This window comes from Natator depressus, chromosome 16, assembly GCF_965152275.1.
Source record: "Natator depressus isolate rNatDep1 chromosome 16, rNatDep2.hap1, whole genome shotgun sequence".
Lineage (NCBI taxonomy): Eukaryota > Metazoa > Chordata > Testudines > Cheloniidae > Natator > Natator depressus.
The window spans coordinates 13,690,095-13,715,842 of record NC_134249.1 but is presented as its reverse complement, the minus strand read 5'-3'; the positions used below and the strand labels follow the sequence as shown (position 1 = coordinate 13,715,842).

At 43.9% G+C, this 25,748-nt stretch overlaps 1 protein-coding gene across 6 annotated transcripts in view; it reads left to right on the top strand.

The window, feature by feature from the left end:
- The window catches only part of DNM1 (dynamin 1), a 99,436-nt gene that overhangs the window by 13,368 nt on the left and 60,320 nt on the right, over window positions 1–25,748 (top strand). For all 6 annotated transcript variants that reach the window (XM_074973711.1, XM_074973710.1, XM_074973712.1 and 3 more), the window contains exons 2-6: window positions 16,116–16,189; window positions 18,212–18,361; window positions 20,814–21,017; window positions 21,914–22,012; window positions 23,846–24,006. In XM_074973711.1, coding sequence (XP_074829812.1) covers window positions 16,116–16,189; window positions 18,212–18,361; window positions 20,814–21,017; window positions 21,914–22,012; window positions 23,846–24,006 — 688 coding nt within the window. The remainder of the gene's footprint in view (window positions 1–16,115; window positions 16,190–18,211; window positions 18,362–20,813; window positions 21,018–21,913; window positions 22,013–23,845; window positions 24,007–25,748) is intronic.

The following is a 25,748-nucleotide window of genomic DNA, read 5'->3' as shown; positions in this document are numbered from 1 at the left end:
TTTTTTCCTTGAGAAAGTGAAGGATAAGGAACAGGAGTGATGAGAATGGAAGTCCAGGGTTTTATCTGCTGCCTGCTTGTTCAAGTCAGTCCTCTTCTCACATTACTATTCCAATGGATCCCTGTCTTGACCTAGAGGAATCACTTGGTGTGACAGAGGAGTTGAAGCTCTGTTAATTTAAAATGGGTCCCAATCCTGACCTAGAAACATTATCTTCTTCTGGGGTGAGAATGGAGATTCAGCCTCCATGACCAATCACTCCTGGGGCTGTTGTTCCCTCCTTTAGTGCTGCGAGGTTTGGAAATCAGACTGTCTGATTTTTACACTCAGTATAATGCCTGGGGTTTGCTGTACTGGAGGTGTTAGTGATCAAGCTACGGTTTCTCATGGTTTAGGGGAGCAGCATCTCTGACACAGCATGTTTTCAGCCAGTGTGATCCTAATTACATCTGAAAGTGCAGCGGTGCAAGATACAGCAAGGAGCCTGGTAACATTCCTGCATCCTCTTCCAGGCAGACAGGGACTGGAGGTATACAACACCATTTTAATGTTCTCTCTAGGACAGCAGCATATCTTCAAACAGTCTGTGATAACATGTATGCATCCTGGAGAGGCGGCCCTCTCCTGCAGTGCCTGTGCCTCTAGTGCACAGCCTGTGATAATTCGTACAGACCCTCGGAGTCTACCTTCTGCTCCACAACACTTTCCTCCTCTACAGGTTTGTAATAGTGAGTATGGACCCTAGTCAGTCCGCCTTACCCCCCTCCCAGTACCTTTCCCAGCTTTGCACAACATAGGGTAATGCATCTAGGTCCAGGGGAGATTGCCGCACGCCGCAGCACCCCCTCTACCCTGCAGTCTGTGACTGTCGGAAGTCACAGGAAGTGCCGTGCAAGAGGATGCAGGGATCAAACATCTCCTGAACTACGTTTTTTTCTCCTTTACTCCTCTCTCTGCAAATGCTCGAGTCCAGGACCCTTTGGATATTTCTACACTGCAGCTGGGAGGTGTGATTCCCAGCATGAGTAGACAGACCCATGCTAGCTTGAACTGGCCACCCCAATCCAAGCCCACCTGACCCTTTGGGTCTGAACTCAGATGACTAGCCTGAGCCACTGCCCATGCCACAATGTCCACACTGTTGTTTTAGTGTGCTAGTTGAAGCAGAGCTAGTGTGTGTCTGTCTGCCCATACTGGGAATCACAACTCCCAGTTGCACTGCAGATATACCCCTAGACTCTTGACCAGATATAACTAATGCATGCCCTTTATACATGGCCTTAGTAGCTGGAAGCCTTTTATTATATGGTGGCTTCCTATCTCCAGGGAGAGAGGGGGTGCAAAGAAGGATAGTTCATCCTCTTTCTCCAGAGAGGCCTACAGGACACATGAAACATGTCTGTGTGTGTTGACAGGCCAGAGTACTTGGCCATTCAGGACTCAAGTCTTGACTTTTGAGAAATGCCACAGCATACCACCCATCCCTTTATAGCCAAGTAATGGCATCTTGACACTGAAGAGCCTGTCTTTACTCCACAGCACTCTTTTGTCTGTTCTGAGGTGTATCCTGACCCGAGCCTGCCTTTACATCACTGAGTCAGATTAGGCCATTGAGAATCATAGCAAAGCATTAGGCTGACGCTGTCTTCAGTCTTAACACATTTTAACACCAGTGCCTGATCGTGGCTGGAGTTTTCACAGCAACTAGCCATTTCCTCCCTCCAGTGTTACTGTGTGGGTTGCCCTGTTATTTTTCTGCCTGCCAAGGTGCTGGGCACTATTTATACAGATGGCGTTTTGGAGAGTTAGAGCTCCCTCTGCCATGGCAAAACCAATATTGCCAGCAAGTCAGTAGTCCTGTTGTTTTAGTGCACTGGGTGTGAGTGGAGCAAGTGTTACTGCAGAGTCATTAGAGTTCACTGCAGCCTTCAGGAGGTGACAGACTTAGAGGCTGAGTCCCTGGTATCCCTGCATGTCCATCAAAGTTGGATCCTTTCACTCCTGTCATTTAGTTTGCACTAATTTGGTGCCCTAGGATGTTGTTGGTGCTTGATGGCATCATCATCACACTGGAAGGAGGCCTCCTGTGAGCTCCAGGGGTGTTCTGGGATGGAGTCATGCAGACAGCTAAGGTACACAGCACAGCAAGACACACCCACAGACACACACACACACAGGCTAAACAGGAAAGGTGGATTTTTTCAGCACACAAATACTTCAGTGATCAAGAAAATACAGCAAGAAACCCAAACAAATGTGCCATTTTACCTGCTCCTGGAGTGGAGCATATGCTTCTGCTAGCACTCTGTAACCCTGGAATTCTAGAGGCCCAGAACTGCTCAGAACCAAAACTGCAATCACTGTTATCCTGGGATCCCTGATGTCATCACCCAAAAACAGTGCTACATTCTTTATTACCCTGACAATTCCAGGTCTTTTGTCTGGAACCAGCCCTGCTTTCTATATTTCTCTGGGGTTCCCAGCCTTCCTTTTCCAGACCCAGACCCTAAGTTGTCTATTATCATGGAATTCCCAGTGCTGCAATCTACAGTGCATCAAGTTTTGTATTCTCCTGAAGTTCATGATACTGCTGCACAGAACCAGCACTGGATCCTGTTTTACCCTGAATATCGCAGGGTACTCCAAGATCCCAGAGGGAGCTGCACAGCACCAGCATTGCATTCTGTATTCCCTAAGGCCCCAGGTGCTGCAGCTTAGAGTCAATGTGGCATTTCCTATAAAGGGATGTTACTTTTGGGGATTAGACACTGGCATTGTAGGCTATACCATTCTATACATTGTCCTCATCCATAAAGCAGGAACAATCTTCAAGCAGGGAAATCCCTCTACAGATCTTGTCTCCAAAGTGCAGAGGAAGGAAATCAGTGCACACACAGGCAACTGGGGGTGGGGCTGTCCTTATGCCAGTGCACCCTGTGTTCTTTCCTGCCAGTGCTTTAGGTTGTGCTGTATTTCAGGACGAACCCATCTGCAGGACGATACTGGGGAGGGATCCTATGGATAAGTCCATCCATCAGAATGGAGGAGGGGGAGGATATTCATGGTTAATACTGTCTGTCACATCAGAGAGCTCTGCTGAAATATGTAACACAGTCAGTAAAGACTGTGGGTACCGTATGCATGCATCATGTCCCATATTCCCTAAAACAAACATCCATGGCTGTGGCTCAAGAATCTTTCAGCATGGGCCTGATATGCAGCAACACAAGAGGCAGGCAATGCACAGGCATCAAACTGACTTGTTTCCATGGAAACTGTTGATTTCCACTGTGTTGTCAGGAAATAGGAATGAAATTATCCCTCCGGGACTTGTTCTCTCTCCTAGATTGGTTTGTCTGCTGCCCTGCAATTGAAGGAAGGCAGATAATCCCTTTCCAAGCTGCTGCTCTGATAGAGTGATATCCTAAATCATTATTAATCGATGATCACTAGGGCCACAGGTATGCAGATCCAGTTTGTTTGCATCACAGGGACCCCCTGGTGGCAATGTCACACAGCACTGAGGTCATGAGCTATGATTTCCAAAGTCACAGCCCTGTATGGCATTCATGAGAAGAGCAGAATTATCCCCAGTCACCACTATCCGGGGAGAAGAACTGAATTAGGGCTTGTCCACATAAATAATTAGTTTGTGGCAAATTGGGATGTGAATTTACATCACACTAGCCTGCAACAGAATAACTGTCCGTGTGGACCCTGTAGACACACATTAACAGTTTGTTATGGTGCTTTGACCTGGTCCTCTTTAAAATGCATCCACTTGGAGGTTTAGTCTGCAGCAGGCTTGTGCAGGGTAGATTCACACCCCAGCTTGCTATGAACTAAACGTATATGCAGACAAGCCCTTAGTGTGCCGACAGCTGGGAGTGTGTGTGTCTTGCTCAGACCTTCAAGCCCTCAGTTAGGAGGATGATTAAGGTCATGAGCTGCATTGGCACTTTTTTACAGGCTCCCATACAGGGAAGAGCTGGGGCTTGGTATAGGGTCCTGAGCGGGGTTGGAGCTGAGGTCCTTCATACATGGTCCCAGTGTTGCCACCTCTCATGATGTTATCACAAATCTTGTGATATTTGGTGTTTTTCATAAAGTCCCAGTTCTTGGAGTCAAGTGGTTAGGTGGGAATATCAGTTTTCCTTTGGTCTAAGTTTGGCTATTGGGGTTAGTGTGCAGGTGCTGGTGGTGTTGATGTCCTGTGATATACAGGATGATCTGGTGGCCCCTTCTGGCTTTAAACTCTATAACTATGACTCTAGTTTCTAGCCCTCATGGTTGCGGAGCAAAGCTTGAAAACATGAAGCAGAGTGCTCCATAAAGGCCACGAAACAAAAGTTCTAGTGCTGAATGGCCTGGGGGCCTGTATAGGGTACAGATCACCTCCCTTTGAATGGCAATAATTTCTTCTTTGCCTTAAGAAGCTGGCCCCTTTAAGACAGAGACAAATCTGAAACTGGAAGTTACATTTCTAGATGGGAGGAAAGAGGGGAGTGAAAAACAGACATATGGTACTACCTACCTTACTGACTGGGCCCCAGCCACCGGGCCCTAGCATAACAGCAGGGAGCCCACTGTAATCAGAACGATTCACAGGGAGCCCATTGTAATCAGAACGATTCACTTCGCAATGCACTGACAGATTCACACACCTGCCAAAAGGTCATTAACAATATTTTACCAATAATTGTTGTTCTTGTTTTCCCCACAAAAGCCTCTTGCCTTCCCTGAAGCCATAGAGATGTCAATGGACAGCCACAGCAGCGTGACTTATTGTATTCATACACTGATTTTCTATTATTTTCAGTTATTAACAATTTCCATACAACTACTGTAAAGAAAAATGAAGAATAAATATCAGCCCTCACCCAATATATTTGTAGGATCTAACTTAAATCGTCCAAAACAAGGAAATTCCAAGTAAAGGCATTTAGTTTGTCCTTACCTCACCTCTCTGTGCATAGGGACTTTAGCTCATATGTTATGCAGGATCAGCTAAGGACAGAATGGAAGCTTCATGGCAGAAGTCCCTACATTATCTTGTGTAATGCAGCCCCCTAGTAGTTGTTATAATACAATTATTTGTGTATTTAGGTTTTGCTCTATGCAGGGATGTGTCAGTGTCATATGGGTAAGGAATGCACCATCTCTACCTTCATCCCAGTCATTGAGAACCATGAGGCCTGATTCTGCTATTAATACCAGTGTAAATCCAGACTAACATCATTGACTTCAGTGGAATTACTCTGGATTTACAGCAGTGTGAATAATTCTATTGAAGTCAATAGGGCAAATTCATCCCTGTGTCAGTTCAGACCCTGGTGCAGGCTAGTTTATGCCCCTGCGACAATCGCTCCCCTGGGCCACTACAAGGGTGCAGAATGGCTGGGGCATAAGGCACACCTATGTCAGTCAAGGGTGGGGGTGTGCCCCCCAACTTTTAAATGTAGACCAAGCTTTAGACTTCCTTACGTGTTGGATGTAAGTTGGTCTAAGTGAGTCTCACTGGGCCAGATTCTAGCCCCATTGCAGTGCTGCAGAAAGCTGGACTTACTGGGAACCTAGAGATTCTCCTTACGTAAGGACAATACTTGGGTTGCATCAGAGCTGCTGTAGCAACTCTATGCCAGCCTCCTCAGCTACTGGTAGAGAGGGTGTTCTTCAGGGTAGGGGCACCACTGACCTCTGGTTATCTCTGGCTGAGAGAATTAATCCATGAACCTCTAATATATGCCATCAGATCAGAATGAGTGTTTTACACCCAATTTGCACTGGTGTAAATGGTGACTCAAGATGCAAGGCAGTGAAAGGAGAGGCCCATTGTATCTAATTTTGTTTCCATTGTCATGTGTATTCTGACATTCATGAATTATCTCTGACTTTATTTGGAGTACTATTTGCATTCAAGTATTCTGAAATAATGAATCATTGTATGCAGTAATGTGACTAGTGTCATAGAATATGTGAATTGTACACAGAAATAAAGACCCATTGTATCTAATTGTGTTGCCAGTACCATATTACACACACAAGTAGCCGTGGTACCATATTATGCAGATAAGAAATGTTATAATAGGCTGTGATGGATTAACCCTATCAGCCAGAGGGATCCACTGGACACACTGTCTCAACCTGTGGGTGGTTTACAGCCCAATCAGCACACAGCTCTGGCCCATGTGACATCCTCAGGGCCATACGCATAGTATATATATTGTGTGGATATAGCACATAACACACAGAGAGCTGCATATGTGGCCCACAATGGTAAACAGGTTGAGAGCCACTCGTCTAAGGCATTGGAGAAGGACAAGAGCACTGGGGAGCCAGAGGACATCTTTGTGGGAGAAAGCAGTAGCAGCTGAGGAAAGGCAGGACCTAGGACAGAGGTAGGCGGAAGTGGGGGATGCAAATAAGAGAAGTAGGGTGACACTGGGGGAAAGACAGAGAAGCAGTGTGTCAGAGGCAGGCAGTGGGAAGCAAGGAGCAGCAAAAAGAAGGGGGTCAACGAGAGAGGCAAGCGGGTGGCTAGAGGAAGAGTCAGAGGTGCTGAAGAGGAGTGATGGGTGATAGTCAACTGAGAAGAGCTACCTGATATGGAGTTGTGTTGGCTGGGCATGGAGCAGCTTCAGTGGCATTAGTCAGTTGAGGGTGGTAGCGATGGTAGACTTAGAGGAATGCTGGTTGGAAGTAGTAATATCCTGGTAGGAATGGGAAGAAAGAAGCGGGGAGAAGCTGACAGCCTGATGGAGAGGAGGCTGTGGCTTCCTGTCTGGCTTAGGGCTTGTCTACACTGGCACTTTACAGCGCTGCAACTTTCTCACTCAGGGGTGTGAAAAAAACACACCCCTGAGCGCTGCAAGTTTCAGCGCTGTAACGTGCCAGTATAGACAGTGCACCAGCGCTGGTAGCTACGCCCCTTGTGGAGGTGGGGTTTTTTAGAGCACTAGGAGAGCGCTCTCCCAGCTCTGTGCCGCGACTGGCAGTGAAGATGTGCCCTTAGTGGCTTTCTGTGCTCAAAAGGTGCCACTGGAGCTCTGCAACATCAAACCCTTTGAATTTAGGGAGGCTCCCCAGTGTCAGAACCAGAGAGTTAAAACACATCATATACCCAGTAGGAATCTATGTAATCAGGTCAAGCTGCTCTGGGGTGGAAAATGAGTTTGTTTTGCAACCTCATATTCCTTCAAATGATTAGATTAACAGATTTTAAGGCCAGGAGGGACCATTATGATCATCTGCTCTGACCTCCTGCATAACACAAGCTAGAGAAGTTCACCTAGCGATTACCTCATTCAACCCATAATTTCTGATTGAGATAGAGTATCTCTTTTAGAAAGACCTCCAGTCTTGATTTAAACTTGTCTAGTGATAGAGAATCCACCACATCCCAAGGTAAATTGCTCCAATGATTAATAACCCTCTGTGGCAATTTGGGAAATCGATCTGTACGGCTTATGAATTCTAGGTTTCAGAGTAGCAGCCATGTTAGTCTATATTCGCAAAAAAAAAAGGAGTACTTGTGGCACCTTAGAGACTAACAAATTTATTTGAGCATAAGCTTTCGTGAGCTACAGCTCATAAATTGCCAGGTGACGAAGGAGAAGTTTAAAAAGGACTCAGGGGGAAGGCTCATGTTAGAGGGCTTATTCCTTCACCCACTTACTTCCCTGGTCCTTCTCTCATGAACAGAGAGCAACAATACCCGAAGTCCAAAGGTGCAAACAATTCAATGTTTATTGGGGTGAACTTCCAGAAAGCATGATTCCAGTTTCCTTCCTTAGTGTTCCCCTTCCCAGCTCTGACACCACAGAGCCTTACCTGTGTGCCTGTTCCCATTCCTGCCCTTAGCAAAACATGATTCTAATTTCCCCACCCCCATTCCCCCAGCCATTTCCTGATTGACTGCAGACTATATAGTAAAACTTGAGTTTTGCTTAGCTATACCTTAACCAATCATTTTACTGAAATTTAACTAATCAATCCTAACATATTGTAACATGATTATGTAACCAATTATATCCCACCACCTTAATTAGTTTACACCCAGCAAAATTAATTATACAGCAGACAGAAACAATCACAGAACCCGACAGAGATTATACAGACAAACAATAGGGAAATGGGGACTACAATGATAGAACAACAAAGAAATGAGGATTTCACATCCCAGCTATTGATAAGTGAGTTCTTGCCAGACAGGATGCTATCAAACTAAGTTTCCTTTTACATCTTCTAGGCACTTCCCTTTCTCTGAAGGTGACAGGCATTATCAGGACAGGATTGTATTCCTAACAGCCCAATAGCACCTTATTTCAATGTGACTAGTTTGGAATGTGAGGAGGTGACCATTCGCTTCCCAGCTTATGGCTGCCTCTGCTGCTTCGCCAAAGATCTTCGCCTAAGCACAGGGCCTCAGACTGTCCTAGTAAGAGAAGGACCTTACACCGGCAGACAGTGATTTTGATTCTTTCTTTTATACCTCTATAACTAGCTAAGTGATCAGAATACACCTAAATTCTTAGAGTATAGGCCTTTACAGGTGGGCCTGAATATCTATATCCTAACAGCTCAGATAACCAAACAGGAAGTTTGGGGCAGGAAAGGCGAACAGGACAAATCAGCCGAGGTCACAGAGAGCAACAGCGAGCTGATGAGAGAACACAAGCCATGCACTGCAATAGCAAAAGGATGCTGGGTGGCCCCAGCTGACTCTGACCTCAGCCCAAAGAATACTCTGGAGTGGTGCAGAAAATGATGCAGGGAAATGCCTATAGGATTTATTATTTTGTATGGCGTTGTGATTTCTCATGCTATTAAATAAAATAAATAGTTTGTTAGACTCCTGAGCACAGTGCCTGCGTGTATCATGCGTTACACCTACCACATGCCATTTTGAAGATATAAACCAGGTGGCTCACAAGTTTGGCTGGAGTTCTGCGAGATTTGGATTCTATTCTTGACTGCCACTGATGTGCAATGTGATCTAGTCAAGTTCCCTGAGACCACTTCCTCCCCACCCCATTAGTGATAGTGTCTCTCTCCTGTTCCACAGCTATTTTTGTAGGCAAACCTGAAATTGGGTATTACTGGCCTGGGAAGACTCCCTTCATAAGCATCAAAGGGTCTGTACATCTTTATTTAAATGATGGGCAGCTAAAAGTAGACATGGCTCTTCCATACTTTGAGAAGGAGGGAACTGACAGAGAGATGTAAGTTTCAACTCTACTGCAGACTGAAGATGTTGAAATGGGACACTCAAATGCAACAGATCCTATTCCTCCTCCATTGTAAGGAGGGAGCTGTGGTATCCCTCTATATTGGTTCAGCCATCGAGTGTCTTCTCTTTCTAATCCAACAGCCTTGAAGAGAATACTTGAGTGCACAGAACTGCAGGGTCACAAGAGTACAGGCTGGTCCACTGCAGATATTGTATCCATTGTAGTGACATTTAATCCTGATGTTACGGACAGTCACTGATCTTTGCTGACTGAGCACAGTTCAATTCACACAACTAGAGCAGCAAATGAATCCACTTTTAGCAAGAATGGGAGGAGCAGTCTTAAGTATGTGTTTTTTCTCTCCAAGTCCCTTATCATTTCCCTTGCTCTCTTCTGTATCTTCTCTAAGATATCCTATTTATAACAAAGCATCAGAACCGAGCACAATATGCCCAGTGTGGCCCCTTCTGTGATAATCAGATCATTGAGGCATTAGGGTACTATTCCCTCATGCAAAGCTTTAATAATCACCTCCTGCCCCTTTTTGCCTGAGCAGAGATGTTTCTGTTAGGAAGAGAAATTGGTGATACAAGTTGGGTATTTGTTTGGTGCAATCCTGTTTATTTACAAAGAGCATACACAAAGTCCTGTTTCCTGAACTCTTAACAACAGCAGACAGATTCCTTGTTCAGAAATCCAAGACTGCCTTTCCAAAGAGTACTGGGCCCATAAGCATCTCTGTGTCTCATCTTCCTTCCAGGGTCAAATTCCCCACTGCTTCCTTCCCTTTCTGCTCACTCTCTGCTTAACACCACACACAGATATGCACAATTACAACCAATCAATTCTCTAGCTCTTGCATTTTGCAGTCCGATTCAGGGATCCCCTCAGCTTTAACTATGAATTTCATGGGTTTGCAATTATTCGTGTGGGGATATTTAATATGTCCCTCTAATGTTTTTTACTTTTAAATTACTCATACTCTTCACCCTAATTTTATTTTAACATGCTTTTTTGTCTTGGAATAGAAATTAGAGGTGAACAAGACCTATTAGGTCATTTAATCCAATTTGCCCATCACAAGCTAGTGCTCTACTGTATGAGAGTAGGAAGGGTGATGTAACAATCTAAATGTAGACCTGGGAGCTATAGTCCTAGCACTCTCATCCATTTCCTCTGTGGGCAAGTCAGTTAGCAGTCGTGCCTCAGTTTCCCCTTCTGTAAAATGTGACAAACATTGGGTTGTTGTGAGAATAATGAATTAACATTTGAAAGCACTTTGGACATGAAAGGTGCGAAGTATTACAATGAGTGTTATCTCAAGTCACGTCCCTAGTTGTTACTTTGCACCATGTGAGCAAGGAGGGCTTCCTCTTCATTGTCTCATATCTTTGTTCATAGCCTTATATTTCTCTGAATGGAACTGGATAGAACGTACGGATATAGATGGCTACCTGAAATTGGTACCTTAAACTTCATTCTGTGGAACTGTAGGAGCCAATAATCAAATATATATATGGAAAATCAGTACCTCCATTATGTGAATAGGACTGCTCTCTCATTCAGTGGGGGTGGAGGTGGGGGTGGGGAGGTGCATTGCCATTTCAGTGATACTTCCCAGCAGGAAGCCTAAGCTGATGATGCAGTGTAGGATGGAGAAAATTCAGCTCCCATTCAAAAGCCTTGGAAGTCAGAAAGTTTCTAAGTTCTTGTCAGGGACGTTAAATACAATTAAAAAAAATTTTTTTTTGGTTAATATAAGATTCTCTCCACTCCACTTTGTGTCATGTGTTCAAGACAGCACCTTCCTGTTTAATTTAATATCATATTTCAGACACCACATTTTGTACAGTGTTTCATGTAATGAGATGTAGAGATTACACTGCTTTTATATCACACCAGGGTCTCCTTTGTTTTAGAACTTAAAATGCCCTCATCATTTCATTGCTCAGAGCTCTGTAGCATATTATCACTGAAGGGGTGACTGCTGAAGTGAAAAAACAGATTGATAGAGCCAGAAGAGTACCCAGAAGTCACCTACTACAGGACAGGCCCAACAAAGAAAATAACAGAACGCCACTAGCTGTCACCTTCAGACCCCAACTAAAACCTCTCCAGCGCATCATCAAAGATTTACAACCTATCCTGAAAAATGATACCTCACTCTCACAGATCTTGGGAGACAGACCAGTCCTCGCTTACAGACAGCCCCACAACCTGAAACAAATACTCTCCAGCAACCACACACTACACAACAAAAACACTAACCCAGGAACCTATCCTTGCAACAAAGCCCGATGCCAACTCTGTCCAAATATGTATTCAAGTGACACCATTATAGGACCTAATCGCATTAGCCACGCCATCAGGGGCTCGTTCACCTGCACATCTACCAATGTGATATATGCCATCATGTGCCAGCAATGCCCCTCTGCCAGGTACGTTGGCCAAAACCAGACAGTCTCTACGCAAAAGAATAAATGGACACATATCTGACATCAGGAATTATATCCTTCAAAAACGGTTAGGAGAACACTTCAACGTCTCTGGCCACTCAGTAAAAGATTTAAGGGTGGCAATTTTGCAACAGAAAAGCTTCAAAAACAGACTCCAACAAGAAACTGCTGCGTTTGAATTAATATGCAAACTAGATACCATTAACTTGGGTTTGAATAGAGACTGGGAGTGGCTGGGTCATTACACATATTGAATCTATTTCCCTATGTTAAGTATCCTCACACCTTCTTGTCAACTGTCTAAATGCATCCGATGACGTGAGCTGTAGTTCACGAAAGCTTATGCTCAAATAAATTGGTTAGTCTCTAAGGTGCCACAAGTACTCCTTTTCTTTTTGCAAATACACACTAACACGGCTGCTGCTCTGAAACCTGTCTAAATGGGCCATCTTGATTATCACTACAAAAGTTTTTTTTCTCCTGCTGATAATAGCTCATCTTTCTTAATTAGCCTCTTACAGTTTGTATGGCAACTTCCACCTTCTCTGTATGTGTATATATATATCTTCTTACTATATGTTCCATTCTATGCATCCGATGAAGTGGACTGTAGCCCTCGAAAGGTTATGCGCTAATAAAGTTGTTAGTCCCTAAGGTGCCACAAGTACTCCTGTTCTTTTTACTGAAGGCATAGTTTCCTATCTTCTATTTTTCCCCCCTAGCCTCATTACCTTACTCTTCCTTCCTGGAATAGAATAAGCCAGTTTATCTAACCCTTTTGCTCTTGTCTGCCCAAGTCATCTGGAATGTAATTGTCCATGTCTCCTTATTGATTCCCTGTCTCTGATTTAATTTAATCACTTCACATTCCTTCTTCCAAAGCAGAGAACAAATACAGTTCTTCCCCTTCCTGTTAACTGGGCCTAACACCTCTTTCAAGGAGGCTACTAAGTAAGCGCGTAGTCAGTGCTGCACTGCCTCTGTTAGTGTACTTCATTTACAGGAGCAGTTTATTAAACCTGCTGCAAGAGGCAGACAAGCATTCTTCACCCTGCCTTTCGCCTGGCCTGGCCTGGCCTGCAGCCAGCTAGCTATAGCATTTACCAGTCCTTAGCTGTAGGGTTCCACCAGTGGAATGGGCTCCACCTAAGCAGGAGGGGCACTGTGTATTGCCAGAAAGACAAGCACTAGGGGGAAGGAACAGGCATATTGTGGGAAGAGGGAATCTGTCCAGAAGTCAGCAGAGAGGGAAATAGGCAGATGGGTAGTCAAGGAGGAAATAATATTCATCACTGAAACAACCAGCCAAAGGGCCTTCTACATTTTCTCGGTGTAAATTTCATGAAGTTGTTTTCATTGGCATGATACTGTTTGCTATTTTTTCAAAGGGCTGTGCAGCGTTAGAGCCACCTGACTCCTGTTAAAGTCAATAGGTTACACTCCACACATTCTCTGCTAAAATAGAGGTGGGGGTCCAAATTCCTCTCTCTGTATTAGGGACCAAATTGTGCTAATATTCACCCAGGCAAATAGATTAAAGTCAGACTGCTGATTTAGGTGACTAACCTTAGATCTTGTCTACATGGGGAAATTTATTGGTAGGATAATCTCATTGGAACAAGATTTCCCTGTGTAGACGACTTTAGACTCCCAAGCTGGAAACTTTTCACTATAAACTCTATGTTCTTCAGTTTCCTTCTCTGTAAAACTGGAGAAACATTTACCTACTTCATGGGAGTAATCCCCCATAAAATCCTACCTCAGGATTGGTGTGGGGGTGAATGGGGTTCGACAGTGAAGTATGATGGACCGTATGCTCTGGCAGGTCTTACCAAGCCAAGAAGGTGTCAAGCTAGCCTCCAGGGAAGTAGGAAGTCTGATGGTACCTCTATTACTCTAGGGCAACCCGGCCTAAGCGGAGGGGGTACCACAGTTACAGGACACAAGGTCCGACACCCCGAATGCACTGCTGAAAAATTCTTCTACCAAACAAGCCACATGAGTAATGTTAGGCTTTTTGAATTCACAACTTTAAAGCAATATGAGATCTTAGGATAAAAAACTATCAAAGGGCAGAGTATAAGGTTAAACACACCATATCCATATAAAGTATGAATAGTAAGCAGGCTTCAGGGTAGAGAGACACAAAGATCAGCATGAAGAGCAATTTTGTTCAGTTAGGGCTTGATCTTGAAAGGTGCTCAGGGCCTGCATCTCCCTCTACTACGTGGGAATTTAGGGCACTTGACATTTTGCACAAGGTGCTTGGCAGAATCAGGCCCTTATATATTGTACCAGTGTTTTGGAGAAGGGACTGTCTAGTAATATGATATCATTCACTCATGATATAATCACAATTAAAAAGAACAACTCAATACAGTTCTGGGACATATAAATACTGACATCAATAATGTCAGAGGAAATTATTGTAACACTAGTGTGGGACTTTATTTGGAATATTGCCCACAATGTTTTATATAAATGGAGACTAGGCAGTAGCTAGCACCTAGAATGATACAGAGACTCAAAGGTTTTAGCTGTAATCCCAGTGGAATAGAGAAACTAGGGCTGTATTCTTTGGGAAAGGGGAAATGAAAAGAAGACTTCAGTGAACCATAGATTTCTGAAAGGACTGGAATATTGAGACTGGGTTACTTTCTCCTTTCAGTTGCAGTGGTGTAAATCTAGTGCAACTACATTGACTTCCATGGTGTTACTCCAGATTTACACTACAATTACATTACAATTGACAACAGATATTTACCTGCTATCATACAGAGCTATTGGATTTAGGAATTATCTAATTATTTTTCTGTCCTCCCATCATGGGAGTAGCTGTGCACCTCCCAGGCTTTACTGAATTTATCCTTACTGCAGCCCTTGAGACAGGAAAATTATTATTACCCCCACTGTACACATGGGGAAATGGAGGCACAGAGAAGTGAAATGACTTACATAAAGCCACACAGGAAGTCTGCGGGAAAGCCAGGAATTAAAAACAGATTTTCTGAGTCTCACTCTAGTGACTGAAACACAAGACTATCTCATCTCTCTTAACCTTCTCTCCAATAGCAGGACAAGAACAAGGACTTAAAGTGTTGGGGTCTGTCCGCCCATGCCAGTGTACATCAGGAGTAGCTCTGCTGAAGTCAGTGATGTTACACTAGTGTCAAACTATCGTTAAGGGAGGAGGGAATTGGGGCCTAGAACTGATGGAACGTAGGCAGGATTTCTTCACAAAGAATGTATCTTATATATGGAATAGGGGCCTGATTTTCAAAAGAACATCGTCCCCATTTAGGCATTGAAATAAAATGGTCAGATTTTCAGATCAGCATCCAGCAGATGCAACTGAGAGCAAAATCTGTCCATAAACTAGCAAGGTCATCAGTGGATGCAATAAGTATGCCTAGCTTTAAAAAGAGAGAGAAGCATTTGGATGAAAAAGAAAAGAAAAAAAAGCTTGTGAGCTGTGGCTGCTAAGTCAGCATTAGGAAATGGATATAGACAGGCTTCCTTCCTTCCCTGAAATGTCCTGTATTCTAATAATTTTACCATTTGGTGAATTGGTTTTGGAAGGAGCTGCTGTTGCTGATGACCTGGCAGCAGTTCCTGGCTCTGAGCAGTCAGTCAGGAGGAGGAGGCCTGGGTGGAGGCAAGCCCTTGGCTGCTATGGATTTTGTTCCAGAAGGATCATATGCCGTATCCATATTTGAGCAATGCAGTCTCTCCTCTAAATCCAGAGTGCAGGGCTTGCGTGATTCACTAACTAGCCCAACCCTCTTTAGGGTAACACTGCACTCACAGCATCTGAGGAGGCACCAAGCATTTCAGATGTTGTTTGGATTTCTCCCTTCCATTTTTTTTTTGCGGGGGGGTTAAACCTGCATTCATCCCCCAAATCAAGATATCTGCTCCTTGATTATAGGGAGCTTATATTGACACAGAAATACTGCACGTTCACTGTGGGGGGACGGGAGGAAGAGGGTACTGGCCTTCCCAGCATTCTGGAGCAGGGTTGTTGGTGGTGCAGGCCTCTCCAGCATTCTGAGCGATGGCAGTACCATGCTCCCAGTATTGCAGAGTATTAAAGCTGAGGTAGAGCTCTGTGGAAATCAGTTTAATAAGGATACCTTTAGGGAGTTTGTCAGAAATGCCTATGGGATTTAGGAGCACATGTCCTATTGACTCAAGGGGAACTTGTGCTCCTAAATCCTTTAGGAGCTGTTGGAAATCTCCCCCATAACCCTTTATTTTTGCAGGGGGGGTGGGACGGTGTTTTGTTTTCCAATGCCTTGAATTTTGTTGCTCTCTTTCCCTGGCTAAGACACTCTGCTTTAGAATCTCTGAATTTCTAAGGGCAGCAAAGCCATGAAAAGATTGAAGAAAGGAAGCCATCACTCATCAAAAACTTCCTATTTTATTTCAGGGACTTCCTGCCCCGTGGATCAGGCATTGTCACCAGACGCCCACTGGTCCTGCAGCTGGTAAACTCTACAACAGGTATGTGAGCCATCTCCACTCCCATCCTAACCCAGCACACAGCACAAAGGAATGAAGTGAGGTACAACCTTCCCTCTCTGCAGACACCAACATTTTCTGTATTGCTATATCCCAGACAGAAAAAATATTCATTGCCAACCTCTAATAAATTTTATGGCTAAGCTATAGGAATATAATCAGAGTATACTGAAAATCTTACACACTTTGTGTGGCCAGTGTGAAACAAGTTGGTGGTTCTCACTCTGTTTCCCGATGGACAGATGTCCACATCACAAAACCCACCACCACAGTTGACACAAAATTGGCAAACTTGTTGACAATCTGAGAAGAGCCCAAGGACTGAATGGGACATGGAGATGAACTCCCTGCTCACTCCTAGAAGAGGCCCCTCCAGTTTGGGATAAAAGTTAATTGGCAGAACCTTGCCATGCTATCCCTGCTCTGTGGGAAAGAGAAGACAACAGTCTACAAAGCTGTCAATTTGGCACTTTTTGCCAGCACTAAACTCACTAGGAGCCAGGTTTTGATACTTGTACTCAGCATGAGTTCTGCTTTATTCTGAGAGCAGTCCCACTGAAATCAGTGGTACTACTCAATGTGAGAAAGCAACTTGGAATACGTTCCCATAAAAATAGTACTTTCATTTCAGCCTATTTAAAATCTAGGCTGCATTAAATGTTCAGGAGCAAAGTGCTTCTCATCAGCTTGTGCTGAATTTATTAGGTGGCTTCACCAAGATCCTCCTTGACTGCAGAGCTATGATTTACTGAATGGATGAGACCCAGATAAGACTGGAGAACCCTAGCAGTCAGCTTTTCATAGGATTAGTAATTATAGTAGAACCTCAGAGTTAGGAACACCTCAGGAATGGAGGTTGTTCATAATTCTGAAATGTTTGTAGCTCTGAACAAAACATTATGGTTGTTCTTTCAAAAGTTTACAGCTGAACATTAACTTAATACAGCTTTGAAACTTTATGATGCAAAAGAAAAAGGCTGTTTTTAACAATCTTAATTTAAATGAAACAAGCACAGAAACAGTTTCCTTACCTTGTTGAATATTTACATTTAACACAGTACTGTACATGCTTTTTAAAAAATTTTTTTTGGGGGGTGGGGGGGTGTCTCTGCTGCTGCCTGATTGCATATGTTCCGTTCCAAATGAGGTGTATGGTTGACTGGTCAGTTTGTAACTCTGGTGTTCGTAACTCTGAGGTTCTACTGTAATGTAATTTAAATGTGTTGAGAACTAAGCATCAGAGTGTCAGTTACAGAAAAAGAAATTACATTTGGGCTTAGTTATTTACATCAGGAGCATATTAGCTAAAACTGTCTCTTCTGCTATACCTAAGACAGGCATAGTGGGAACTGAAGTTTCACCGTGAAGATACAAGGAGAGTCTTTTTGGCCAGTAACTTAGGGCCAGACCCTGCCAATGTTCGCTGTGCAGAATTCTCATTGAAATCAGTGGGATTGCTGGGTGTAGCTCAATGGCAGAATTGAGTTCTTAGTGCTTGAGAGTGTGGGACACTTATCCCAGCCTGTGTTTCTCAGATCTGTAAAGCAGCAGTTCTACTCCTCAGGTAACTGGTAACCAGAAAGTTGGTCCTCTCACCACTAGAGGATGACACCATTATTTACCCCAACACTCTAACAAAGTGCTAGACACTGATCACACAACACTAAACACTGTGTTCCACTGCAGTGTGTGCATGGCGTTTATCCCTGCAGACAGGTGTATATTTAGCTGCCTTGGTTTCAACAGAGGAAGACCTGAATCATTAATTGGATATCAAGGGGAGGACTCTATCCCTCCTGGGACATGAACTGAGGATCAGCAGCTCTCTGGCTTGAGCTGAAGGGGATTCCCTCAGCTTTTGGTAGTGATAGGAGTACCTTAGTTACCTCCTCTTTGCTAGCCTCCTGGAACTAGAGGTTGAGACCTTTGCTACAGCTTATCCCTTTTGATGGTTTCCTCAGTCCAGCAGGGACACACTGTAAGTTTCTAGTGTTGTTTGACTAGAATTTGGAGAGTTTCTACACTGCAAAGGGAAGAAGTTCACCGACTTCGAAGAAATACGTCTGGAGATCGAGGCTGAGACAGACAGGGTTACTGGCTCCAACAAGGGAATTTCCCCTGTCCCCATCAACCTCCGGGTCTACTCTCCCCATGGTAAGTACTGTACAACATCCAAGACTGGAGTATTTGGGGTGGGGGGGGGAGCAGAATGGTGGGGTTGACTTTGCACTCTGATGCTGCTCTGTCTTGGAGTGAAGGTAGTAAGAACAGAAATGGCTGCCGTGAGAGCTTGCAGACTCTTTGCTCGCAAATCCCCACAACAGGCTGGACCCATGCGGGACCAATCTCCAGCCCTTTGAACACATTGTGACAACTCACTCAGCTTTCTGACAGTAGTACACTGTGTTGCCCCATGCTGGACCTAAGATCCAGACTCAAATGGGATCCTCCTGTGCCAGGTTTGTAGGGACTGGGATTGCTGTGGAGACAGCATGCTCAGCTCAGGGGAAAAGGAGCACCTTGCATGGCTCTCGAGTGATTCCCCCCCCAGTTCACACAGGGGCGGCACTGATAGACTTCAAAGGGAGCCACATCCAGCACTCTATTGGTGGAAAGGAGAGATGCTATGATATAGGGGAATGGGGTGTGGGATTTGAAATGGGATTAGATTAGCTCCCTGTCCAGAAAAAATAAAGATTACAAAATCCTTAGTGGTCATTCAAAGACATTATAGTTGATGAGATTTTCTTCTTTATGCATCCGATGAAGTGAGCTGTAGCTCACGAAAGCTTATGCTCAAATAAATTGGTTAGTCTCTAAGGTGCCACAAGTACTCCTTTTCTTTCTTCTTGATTGAGATACTAAATAATTCTGTAAGCCTAAATGGCTGCTGGGAACTCTCCCTTCATAATCTGCCAGTGCTACTCCACAATTACCTCTGCTGGGTTTTCTTTTAACATTTAAATGAGCTGTTCTCAGACTATGATCAGGAGATGTATGGTGTTCAGAATAGAGATGGTGAAGGTCTCTCCATGTGCTCCATAGAATGAAAAGGTTGGAGAATCACTGATTTAAAGACAGTCTCTTGGTGCCTGTGCTCCAGTTTCTTACCTGTTGCATCCTGCCCCTAATCTTAATGGGCCCAGTCCCATAGCCCTTATTCAGGCAAAACTCCTGTCATAGATATTTGGACATTTACCTGAGAAAGGATTGCATGATACAGCCCTATAGTTGGTTAATCATCTTGTGCTTGGCTTTTTCTCAACATCACTTACCTGACTAACTGCTACTGCAGCAATGAATTGCCACTTCCAAATGAAGCTCAAGTGGTTGTTCAGATTTAAAAGCTGATAGGAAATCTGGCATCGTGTCACACCATTGTCTTTTTTTAAGCAGAATCCCCCACCAAAATCAATGGCATAATATAATATGGGCCCTATTCCTGTATATAATGAACCTATGAGCATTGTTTACTGCCACACAAAAGGGGGATGGAGTGAAAGGCTCACTGAAAGTCAGCCCTCTCTCACTGTATCTCTGTCTTTCTTCCCCCAACACCTCTTTTCTGCACCAAAGATGGGGAGATGCTGCAGAAGTTTCTCGTAGTATATGCACTGTTTGGCCCTTGAGCAGGAATGACTCATGGTGTGTAGATATCAGCCATACTGAAAGGACGGTCTCCCACTTTACACTGAGATGCCTTGGCAGCAGGAGATTGAAGAGACTAGGATGTGGCAAATAAAAGCCTTTCAGAAGTTGCTGCATAATAGAGATTAATACACAGCAAAATATTTGGATTGATAAATCTGTTGTCCCTGTCTGGCATCTTCCAACCAGGGATCTCAAAGCTCCTTAAACTGCAAAACAACTGAGAAAGACTGGTCAATGTTATTAGCCCTATTTTACAGATAGGGAACTGAGGCTCTGAGATGAGAAATGAGTTGCCCAGGGTCACACAGTCAGTGGCAGAAACAGGAGTAGAATTTGGAAGTCCTGTGTCCCACTCCCCTGCTCTAACCATTAGACACAAGATAGGAATATTGACCAGTCTTCTGGCTCCCAGTCCCCTGCTCTAACTACTAGACCTGATAGCTACTACTTCTCTATTAATATGATGATGATAATTAATAATAATAATCATTATTATAATATTATTATAATATATTATTATTAATTATTATTATAATATTATTAATAATACTAATCATACCTAGCCCTGATAATTCACTTTGCATCATCAGTAGCACACAGCACTTTACAAAGGAGGTCAGTGTCATCATCCTTATTTTATAAATGGGAAAACTGAGGCAGAAAGAGATGAAGTGACTTGCCCGAGGTCACAGCAGGCCAGTGGCAGAGTTGGGAATAGAACCTATAGAATTCTGAGTCCCAGTCCACTGCTCTCTCCACTAACAAAAAGGAACTATCTTTTTTACTTTTTTTCTGGGATGCATGAGACTCTGGGTGCTGCTAGCTGAGTTACATGTATATATCTATCATGCCTATCCATGCAGTAGGTAACCACTTTTAAATTTACAGATGCCTCTCATAAACACAACAAGGTACTCTAATTGGGACCCTCACTCTCCTCCTTTTCCTTTTCTAGTCCTGAGTCTGACACTTGTGGACCTACCAGGGATGACAAAAGTCCCAGTGGGGGACCAGCCACTTGACATTGAGTTCCAAATCCGGGAAATGCTCATGCAATTCGTCACCAAAGAGAACTGCCTCATCCTGGCTGTATCCCCAGCCAACTCTGATCTCGCCAACTCTGATGCCCTCAAGATTGCAAAGGAGGTTGACCCCCAAGGTAAATCCAGCCTCTGTTTTTGTTTTAGCATGGCACTTCTGCCACTAGATCTGGTTCTCCCTTGTCCCTGGATATGAGTAATGGTGTATGCCAAAGATGTGTTCCCCTGCTCAAGAAACAGTCTTCCCAACACACGTAGCTCTTGCCCAGTTCACACAACCCCCTGAGACAGTGGTGTTCTCAACCCATGTACCCTCCAATCGGCAAGGCAGTGGCATGCTCAACACACAGACTCCTGTGGAAGTACCCTGTCAAACCCTATTGAGGTTGCTTCAGCATGGGTTGTTGTCCTAGAACAGGGATCGGCAACCTTCGGCATGCGGCCCATCAGGGTAATCTGCTGGCGGGCTGCGAGACATTTTGTTTACATTGATCATCCACAGGCACGCCTCCCTCCTCTCCCTGCCACAGTTCCCATTGGCTGGGAACAGCGACCCACGGCCATGGGGGGCCATGCCTACGGACAGTCAATGTAAACAAAATATCTCACGGCCCACCAGCGGATTACCCTGATGGGCCGCGTGCCGAAGGTTGCTGACCCCTGTTCTAGAAATTCCTGGTTCTCCCTCCAGTGAGGAAAAAGGCTTCTCACCCTTCAGTCACCCAACTTCTCCCGAAAGGGGACAGAGCTGTTAGTTAGAGCCATCTGCTCTAAGCCCCCTCTCTGCTGTAGTCCAGAATGGGGGTATCTGAGAATCAGCCTTCCCTCTCTCCTCTCCTACCACACTGGTATGCTCCAGTCCCCTCTCCCCCAAACCCTGGGCTGGAAGTCCCATGTGCTGAGTTCAAGAGCCCTTGTGGAACCCAGTCAGGTAATTTGCAGTGCTTCCTCTGCCCAAATAGTTTACAGGAATTGTTGTTGGTTCAAGCTAACATGTCTGCTTGTGTCCCCATAGGCCAGCGCACCATTGGAGTCATCACTAAACTGGACCTCATGGATGAAGGAACCGATGCACGAGATGTGCTAGAAAACAAGTTACTTCCCCTTCGAAGAGGTATGGATCCTCTTTCCATTTCCTCCTCATTCTCCTCCCTTCTTTCCCCCTGGTCCCATCCCCTTCCTCCAACATTCCCCAGAACCTGGGCCACAAGAGTGTTCTCCTCTCTGATAGAATATCTGCCCCAAACCTGATGTTAAATCACTAGGCCCCTCAGTTCCAAGCTGGAAACAGAGGTCCCTCAGTTCCAAGAGAGAATAACCAACCTCCCTACCTCTTTGTAAGGGGAAATGGGCCATGCTCCTCTGCAGGGAATCCCTTCCCAAGAGTCTTTGTACCTCAGTATGCGGTCCTGGCAGCCAAAACCCAAAAGCAGAATCCTGTTCTCTGTGTTATACCTTTTTCTATGGAAGAAAAATTGTAGACATGGGAACCTGGGTCTCACCCCTCCTTCCCAGATATCAGAATCTGGGCTCTCTTTTTCTTTAACATTTATATTTAGGGCTTTTGATTTTCCATTATAACTGGTCAACACAGATAAAACACCCCTGATAAAAAGAATTACACTGGTGTTTATCCAATACCACTGGAGAAACACCGGAAATGGTTACTTGTATTGAAGGGCTGGTCTACAGGAAGCAGTATTATGTGTGACTTCTGAAGCACACCAATGCTGTGCATTAATTGGTCTGTGTAGACCCTGCTGGTGTGCACTAAAGGTTCCCTAGTGCACTTTAACATAGTGCTGTTTGAATGAGTAGTATGTTAAAGCGCACTAGGGAACATTATAAAAAGATTACTCATTACAGTATATATTACTGTATGTAGTATATATACTAATGTATATAACAGACATTACTTATTTCCATATACACAAAGATAACACCTCTATTTTGGACACCTGCATAAAACTTAAAAGTTGCTAAAAATAAACCCTGAAAAACTAAATTAATAAACAAACAATAAAAACAGAAGCCTTATTTATACTGTGGTAGCCCTAAAGCAGTTGTTCTCAACCAGGGGTATGTGTACCCCTGTGGGTATGCAGAGGTCGTCAAGGGGGTACATCAACTCATCTAGATATTTGCCTAGTTTTACAACAGACTACATAAAAAGCACTAGTGAAGTCAGTACAAACTAAAATTTCATAACGACTTATTTATACTGCTCTATATACTATACACTGAAATGTAAGTACAATATTTATATTCCAATCAATTAATTTTATTATATGGTAAAAATGAGAAAGTAAGCAATTTTTCAGTAATAGTGTGCTGTGACACTTTTGTATTTTTGTCTGATTTTGTAAGCAAGTAGTTTTTAAGTGAGGTGAAACTTGGGGGTATGCAAGACAAATCAGATTCCTCAAAGGGGTACAGTAGCCTGGAAAGGTTGAGAACCATTGCCCTATAGGACACAATCAGATTGGGTAGGTGCTATACAAAGATAAAATAAATGACAGCTCCTGCCCCAAAGAGATTACAGTTTAGAAGACAAGACATAACAGGTGGGTGAGAAAAATAATTGAATTGCGGAAAGGACACGATAATAAAGAAATGTAATGGGAGATTCACAAATCTTAGCTGGTTAGCAGTAGTGACTGCAGCTTTCCACCTGCCTTTTCTTTTCCTTCCCAAGTATCAGAGTCTAGTGGAAATTCCAGTTTAAATTTTTCAACTTGTTTCTAATGGTTCCAGTTATCAGTGGGGTCTCCCTTTCCTTCCACTACCAGGAGTCCAAGTGCAGAATCACCCTTTTCGACTCCCCTTTACCCTCCCCTCCTAGTGTCATATCGCAGGCTCTCCATACCCTGGATCGTCTCCTGGCTGTGTCCAATGTTTCTGCACTTCCTCTGTGCTGCCATGTGACTTTTGGTCTTTTCACTGGTAGGTTACATCGGTGTGGTCAACAGAAGTCAGAAGGACATTGATGGGAAGAAGGACATTCAGGCTGCACTGGCTGCAGAGAGGAAGTTCTTTCTCTCCCATCCATCCTACAGACATATGGCTGAACGCATGGGTACCCCCTACCTGCAGAAAGTGTTGAACCAGGTAACGGCAGCTGGGCTCTGCAGCTGGGTACCACCAGGACAGAGAACAGACCCAAATGGGGCTGTCACCCAGGGTTACTTGGAAATAATGACAATACTAAACACTCCTAGAGCACTTGACAAACATGAATTAATGAATACTCACAATGGATCGATACATGATTACTGTCCCTGTTTTAATGCTGTGAAACTGAGGCACAGAACAGCTACATGATTGACCAAGGTCACAAAAGGAGAGAGTGTCAGTACAGGACCACTAAACTGTGCCTGACTCAAATACACTGAAATAATGAAAAACACTTTCCTCTGGGCTGAAAATCAAGTTCATGCACTAAAGACAAAAGGCCAAATTCTGTTCTCAGTAACATCAGTATAAATCCAGAGTAAGTAAACTGAAGTCAATGGCATTAGTCTGGATTTACACCAGTAGAATTCCTCCTGATTTACACCACTGTAAGTGAGAGCAGAACTTGGCCTACCATGTTTTTGGGTTTTTAGCTTCAAGAGATCATTGCGTTTCCTGTAGTCTTATAATATTAATTAAAATGATTTGGATGTTCAATTAAAAATGATGCCTATCAGAAAATTGTTTTATAAATTAATTTGGATAAGACTCTAATCTGGCTGGAGGGCTGCCTTCTCCTGGGACACATCGGATGGAGGAAACTATAAAAATCAAAACCTCAAATGTTAAGATTTAAGGGGACACCATCAACTTCCAAATTGCATTTGTCTGACAATTTTTTAATTGCTATAGTTCAATTACACCTAAGATCAGTAGAATTGAAAGAAGTTAGCAAAAGCGTATGTACTTTTCTCTATTTTTTTCTGGTATATTTTTTGGTATATTTGAAATTGTGAAAAAATCTTTTTAAAAAAAGCCTTTTCACCACAAGAATGAGACAGCACTGACTCCCCCTTCTGCCTCTAAGCCCCTACCAACTCAAAAAATAAAAAGAGAGAGAAATGAATACAAATCTTAAAGACTAAAAAAAAATCAAAACCAAAATCTCACCCTCAAGCAGTGTTTTGACCCCAGAAAGGGAAGAGTGTCAGAGACTCCATGAAGTCTTCGAGGGACTTTGCTATTGCTACTGATTTTGGTACTTGGACTATAATGATGGGTGGCAGTATAAAACCCTAAGATACACAGATAGATGAAACACACTGTGTATTATCAGTAGAGCTGTAGGTGTGCCATGGGTGGAAAAATCTCATGCATACCATGATTTTTCTGTTTGTCTGTGTCTTTTTTTCCTGTCCGTGATTTTCCCAAACAGTGGGTCACCAGGCCCCGGGGAGGCCCACACTGGAGAGCAAGCCCAGTGGCTCCTATCCTGTGGTGCTGAACCCAGCTCCCTGCTCAGACCGTTGAGACCTGATGCACCGGGTCACAGTATCACTCATGTTTTGTCCTGTCCTGGCTGCCCTAACTCACCAGGCAGGATTAGGGTTGCAGTGCCTGGGTGGAACATGCTGTTGCAGATGGTCAGTGCCCACTAGGCAGGGTGAGGAGAGCAGGGGGAGAAAGCTCAGGGAGCAGTCACAGTAAATTTAGTAACCTGCAACCTTTACTACATTTACAAAAAGAACGAGGCGTACTTGTGGCACCTTAGAGACTAACAAATTTATTTGAGCATAAGCTTTCGTGGGCTAAAACCCACTTAATCGGATGCATGCAGTGGAAAATACAGTAGGAAAATATATATATACACAGAAAACATGAAAAAATGGGTGTTGCCA